The sequence below is a fragment of the Strigops habroptila genome, chromosome 4, assembly GCF_004027225.2.
Source record: "Strigops habroptila isolate Jane chromosome 4, bStrHab1.2.pri, whole genome shotgun sequence".
Classification (NCBI taxonomy): domain Eukaryota; kingdom Metazoa; phylum Chordata; class Aves; order Psittaciformes; family Psittacidae; genus Strigops; species Strigops habroptila.
The window spans coordinates 28,652,766-28,658,765 of record NC_046358.1 but is presented as its reverse complement, the minus strand read 5'-3'; the positions used below and the strand labels follow the sequence as shown (position 1 = coordinate 28,658,765).

Genomic DNA, 6,000 nt, shown 5'->3' with positions numbered 1-6,000 from the left:
GAATCAGTTCAAAGACTTAAAACAACAAAATGTGACAGGTGCACTCGTAACAGGTGAGGAAACAGAATTTGCTTGTGCTGTGTTATCTTACAACTCTTTGACTTCCAAATGCAAAGCCACACACATACAGAGAAGATCCTAAGGATACTTTTAATCTTTCTGTTAAAGAGCAGCAGAGTCTTGCAAAGGGTGAGGGGTTTGTCCATCCAGGATAGAGATTTATTTTAACAATAGTGCCTGTCAAGCTTGAACATACTTTTATTTATTTATTATTTATTTTAACATCTTTGTTCTATGAAATTTCAGTTGGATTCTAATAGAGCTACATGCTATGAAAGATATTCAGTAGCATATTCTGTGAATAAGCCAACTGGAGAACTAGATTTGGTGATATATTTGGTGATGGTGGGTGACCAGGTACTCAAAGAAGCTTCATAACGCTCAACAAAATTATTGTTGTCAGAGAAGCACAAGTTGAAAAGCTATTCTGTGGGATCCAGCAAACTCCCAGGTGAAGTAACTTTTTTTTTTTTTTTGTCTGTGTCAAAACATGTTAAACCCCTAAAAATATCTGAAGTCAAATAAACCAGATAATAGGACCCATTCAGCTCTACAGCACTGAATGATCTCTTGCCATTCTTCTCCCTCTGGCACCTAACCTCACTTGGTTCATTTATCAGAATAGACTCTCCTTCCCAATCACTGGGATCTGTATCAAAATGACTGCCATTTCTGCTTTTGTTTATTTTTATTCCAATTAGTGCATGGGCAATAGGTGCTGCACAAACACATAGTGAAAGCCAGTCTTTCTCCTGAGGACCTTGTTTAACCAGGCATAACAGCCGATAGGGAGGAGAGGCACAGAGCTGTCCATTCCCAGCTCAGCCAGAGCTCCTCAGACAAGCGAGGAGCATGTCAGAGCAGAGATGGAGGGAAGCCACACGTACCCAGACTGGGGTCAATGCCCTCATCTGGTGCCAGCCAGAATACTGTCTATTAACTATATGGAAAAACCCTTTGTCTCAGAAAATCCTCTGCAATAGGTTAGAATAAATAATAATTTTCTGTGCAGACCTGGAATTCTGTCTGCTTTTATGGAGGCCTGGCCTCAAAGGAGAACATGAATGTATACAGGAGTTGCAAGTTTGCATTTTTAACTTTCATGCTGATAAAACCTGACATGCATATCCTTATTTTCTTTTCTTTCTTTAATTTGGTGAGAATTGCTGTACTATACAAGCCTGTGATGGTCTATTCCAAACAGACCCCTGACAAGGAAATGGAGAGTTTAGATGTTATAAACTGCTAGTAATTTAGTATTTTGAGATTGGCATATATTTTGGCAAAGTTAAAGTTGGCTGGAGTGATAGTGAGTGATGAAAGATGTTATGGCATTTGAGAAGTGGCTGAATTCCTTTGTATCTAGACTTTTCACTTTTTTTTAAGGCGCGGAATGTTTATATAGAAAGTGTAATATTGTTTTATGAGTACTTGCTGGACCCTGCTAAAACCAAGCGTTTAAGCTTTACTCTCTTAAAGTGTTATGTTATGGAATTCCTCTGGGTTTTAATGTTTCTAAATTAGGGTTAAATCAGGCTGGTATGTGGGGGCCATGAGAGAACAGCCCAGAAGTGAGAAACTGTCTGATGCCTAACAGGGTGTGCTTCCTCTCCAGGGGGTGATGTGACGGCAGGAAGAGAGAGGACTCTTCAACTGGGCATAAAGAAGCCATAACACAGGGGCACAAAAGGGAGAAAATGGGGCTTTTAAGTGCTGGGAAAACTTTTGGCATGTTAAGAGTTTAACATCTTTAATGTTTCAGAGCTACGGGTTGGGTGGAGAATAGATTCAGAGCAGCCCTGTGGAGAAGGATGTGGGGGTGTTGGTTGATGAGAAGCTTAACATGAGCTGGCAGTGTGCGCTCGCAGCCCAGAAACCAACCATATCCTGGGCTGCATCAAAAGCAGCGTGAGTATTGTGTACAGTTCTGGTGTCCTCAACATAAAAAGGACATGGAGCTGTTGGAGCAAGTCCAGAGGAGGGCCACGAGGATGATGAGGGGGCTGGAGCACCTCCTGTATGAAGACAGGCTGAGAAAGTGGGGCTATTCAGCCCGGAGAAGAGAAGGCTGCTTGGAGACCTCATAGCAGCCTTCCAGTATCTGAAGGGGGCTTATAAGAATGCTGGGGAGGGACTCTTCCTTAGGGACTGTAGTGGTAGGACAAGGGGTAATGGCTTCAAACTTAAACAGGGGAAATTTAGATTAGATGTAAGGAAGAAGTTCTTTACTGTGAGGGTGGTGAGGCACTGGAATGGGTTGCCCAGGGAAGTTGTGAATGCTTCATCCCTGGTGGTGTTCAAGGCCAGGTTGGACGGAGCCTTGGGTGACATGGTTTAGTGCAACGTGTCCCTGCCCGTGGCAGGGGGGTTGGAACTAGATGATCTTAAGGACCTTTCCAACCCTAACTATTCTATGATTCTATGATTCTAAGAGACCCTGCCTGCCCCTTGCCTGCTCTCTGGGCCACCAAAGCCTGCTTGTTTCCCACGTCTCGCTTCTGTCATCTGGGACACAGGAGTACTTTTGGTTAGTTCCATAGTTATAAACAAACATTCCTCTTTCCTGCTCATCTCTACTTTCCCCTCCAATACTGTGGTATATGATGAGCCATGATACACTCAAGAAACAAATTCTTGTTTGTGATATTTCTATCCACATTTCCTCCACATTTATCTCCTCCAAGTTGGCTACTCACAAAACTCTTTGGCTTCCTGCCCTCAGTTTGGCCTGCTAAATCTTGGAATCCATCTCCAGCCTTTTTGTTTTTACAATAAAGGACAGCCTATGTACAGAACTGTGAGCCACAGGATTGCAGGACATTGTGGCAGCGTGGAGGTAACTTTAAACCATGAAGAAACGGAAGCTGCTAAAGAACACTCAACTCAGTGTTTCATTGATGTCAGCCATTGCATCAGGGCTTCCTTCAAGCTGAGTACAAGTAAAAAGAGCAAAGTCTCTGCTAAAGCTAGGGAAAACCAGCTCCAGACAACTCACAAAGCTTATTAGGAACAAGAGTCAATTTTCTGATTGTGTCATGCAGTCTGTGCTGTGATAACTTTCTGAGTCTGTATTCTCCAGTTTAATACTCCACTTTAATGAAGACCTCACATAATGCTTCCACTCTGCTCCTGCCTGCTTGCATTATAATCTTCATAAACTCCTTTTGCCAAGTAGCATTATGCAATTCCAGCCCTCGAAAAGACAAAGCAAAGGTTATCTTTCCTGCCCTGGCAATGCTAGAGGGCAAATAAGGCAAGAAGGAAAATAGCAAGGGGAAAAGCAGAAGAGCTTGCTTCAGAGAAATTTAAGAACCAGGCATATGAACCCTCATCCCTATTAAAATAAAAGACCAAACTGCCAGTGGCTTCAACAAGATAAGCATTATACCTCCAAACTATACAATTTTTATTTAGATTTTTTTTTTTAACTCATAAACATATATATAGATTTAGCTTAGCACTGTGAGGCCTCAGCTGGAATACTTTTCACAGTTTTGGGCACTGCTCTTCAAGAAAGATGTGAACCAACTGGAGAGAATCCAGATGAGAGCAACATGAATGATCAAAGGTCCAGAAAATGTGATGTATGAGGAAAGACCAAAAGAATTGGTTTTGTTTAGACTAGAGAGGAACAGTCTGAGGGGAGACATGACAACAGCCTTCAGACATGTTAAAGACTGTGGCAAAGGGGAAGATAAACTGTTCTCTGTTTCTACTGGAAGTAGGCTAAAAAGCAATGGATTTAAGTTACAACAGCAGAGATTCAGATTAGACTTTAGGAGAAACTTTCTATTGGTTACAGCAGTTATACCTGAGAAGACATTGCCTATGGAAACTGGGATCCCATCATTTGAGGTCTGGGTACTGGTATAGTGGGGTCTGCTTTGTGGCAGAGGCATGAACGATAAGACTGGTCCAAGTCTTTTTCAGCTTATTCTCCCCAGTGTTAGGAATGCAGGAGAGAGACTGCACGTGAACAGAACAATTAATTTTTTCTGAAGGAATTTGTACTGCCTGACCTGAGTGGTCTTTGAACAGGACATTAGTTGTAGCCTTAACTACGGAGTTAGTATCACTACCTTATAACCGTTACAAACTGTCTGCAACTACCAAACTCAGGAAAATGGGAAAATAAAGTTCTGAGGTTTATCTGCTCTAAAAATCCTGGACACTATTCTGGCAGTGGAGGCCTGTATCAAAGAGCCTGGGTTTAAATAAGCATAGCATCCTAAATATTGTAAAACATACCATCCAGTGATAGATTTCTATGAACTCTGTTATATATAGAAAGATTTAATACAGGAAGGAACCCAAACATGTGACATCTTATTAGAAAGTAGATTACATAGTAAAACATGTATTTTGGAATGAATTTACAATGAGTTTTAACTATAAAATGGAATCAAAGAAAGAACAGGTGAAACTAAGACAAATGCAGGGTGAATTGAGACAAAGTGCCTGACTGATAATTCCAGCAATAATTGGGAATGTAAGTTAGCACTTCTGAGATCCCTTGTTTCAATAGGTGGCTTTTTGTTTCTTTTTTCTGCTTGTTTGTCTGCTTTCTGTTTATAATAATAACAATAAAAAAAGGCAAGATTGCAAAAGCCAGCTTTTTCCTCAGTTTCTTTGGTGCTTTTTGCTAAGCAGCCTTGGAGCTACAAAGGTTCACAGTCTTTCAAACATACGACTCATACCCTAGAAGTGTTTACAATGGAAAGAAGACTCCTTAAAATATATGACCACATAGAGAATCATATGGGATCTGCTGACAATACATCTTCAGGTGTCTGCAGCCTGGTAGGGGCTGTGCATGAAGAGGCCTCACTCCTCAGACAGACATAGGTCACAGGTCTGTGGAAATACTGATTTGGTTTGGAGCTGCTATACGTACTGGCTTCTGAGGAGAGTTCTGCAGAGGAAGAACCGTCTCTTTGATTTTAATGTTTCCAGAGCACAAACTCAAGGTTTAGAAGGAGTACTGTGATACATATATCCTCAGCCGGATGACAGAGCTTCCTCTGAAGTTGATGACGGTGTTAACAGTGATCATTTCCAAGTCCAACTCAATAGTACGGGGCCCCTTCACAGGGCGGGTCATCACCAGAGTAGCACTGATTGGTCCGGTTTGCTGTGCACAAAACAAGAGAAAGCAGGTAAGATTTTCTATTATTTGCTATTGCCTCACTACAGTCTTCAAGCAGCCAAAATAACTGGTTTCTGTTGCATTGTTTGAAGCCACTGCAATTCAGGGGAGAGAGCACTTCATTTCAACATTTGGCTCCATTTGAGTGTTTTGTATGAACTATCACCTTCCGTTTGTAGAGCCTTTGGGAGCCCTGCACACAAAGGGAACTATTGAACATAGAAATTTGCTATTGTCCAAATGGAAAAAGATGAAAACATGGATTTAGGATATAAACAAGTAGTGACACCTTTTCTTTTTTTTTTTTTTTTTTTTTTTTTTTTTTGTAGGGGGGATGAGGTGTAAGGGGTGGGTGGAGGGGGGAAAGATACTATTTCGTTTGATGTAAAGAACATTATTATTTTGAAGCAGTGAACACCAAGAAGGGGTTATGTTAACGGATCTCCAAGAACAGATGTTCCTATGTGAACAGGATCAGAGTTTGTTATATAATTGCATATATTAACGTCACAAAACCTTATGCTCTGAAGAGAGCTTTAAATATGTGAAGGCGGTTCAGAAAAATCTGTCTGTAGTAAGTGGAACCAGACCTTTGAAATATTTGGCCAGAACAGTGGATTATGAACATTTAAGAATCAGAGCTTCTGATGTGAAGATCAAGTGCATTTTGTTTTATTTTTCTGGCAGAAGCTTACGTACACGAAGTGGTACCTGTTTTACCACTAAACTGAGCAGTTTGTGTTACCTCTGATCAGAGAAGCCCAACAAAGCTGTGAGAAAGAGCTGGACGGGCC

General features: G+C 41.2%; 1 protein-coding gene across 1 annotated transcript in view; it reads right to left on the bottom strand.

The window, feature by feature from the left end:
- Positions 1-2,712: 2,712 nt before the first annotated feature.
- FBLN5 (fibulin 5) overlaps positions 2,713-6,000 on the bottom strand; it is a 45,669-nt gene continuing 42,381 nt past the window's right edge. Inside the window, exon 11 of the mRNA XM_030481807.1 lies at positions 2,713-5,191. Within this exon, the coding sequence (XP_030337667.1) occupies positions 5,030-5,191 (162 nt within the window). The 3' untranslated portion in view covers positions 2,713-5,029. The remainder of the gene's footprint in view (positions 5,192-6,000) is intronic.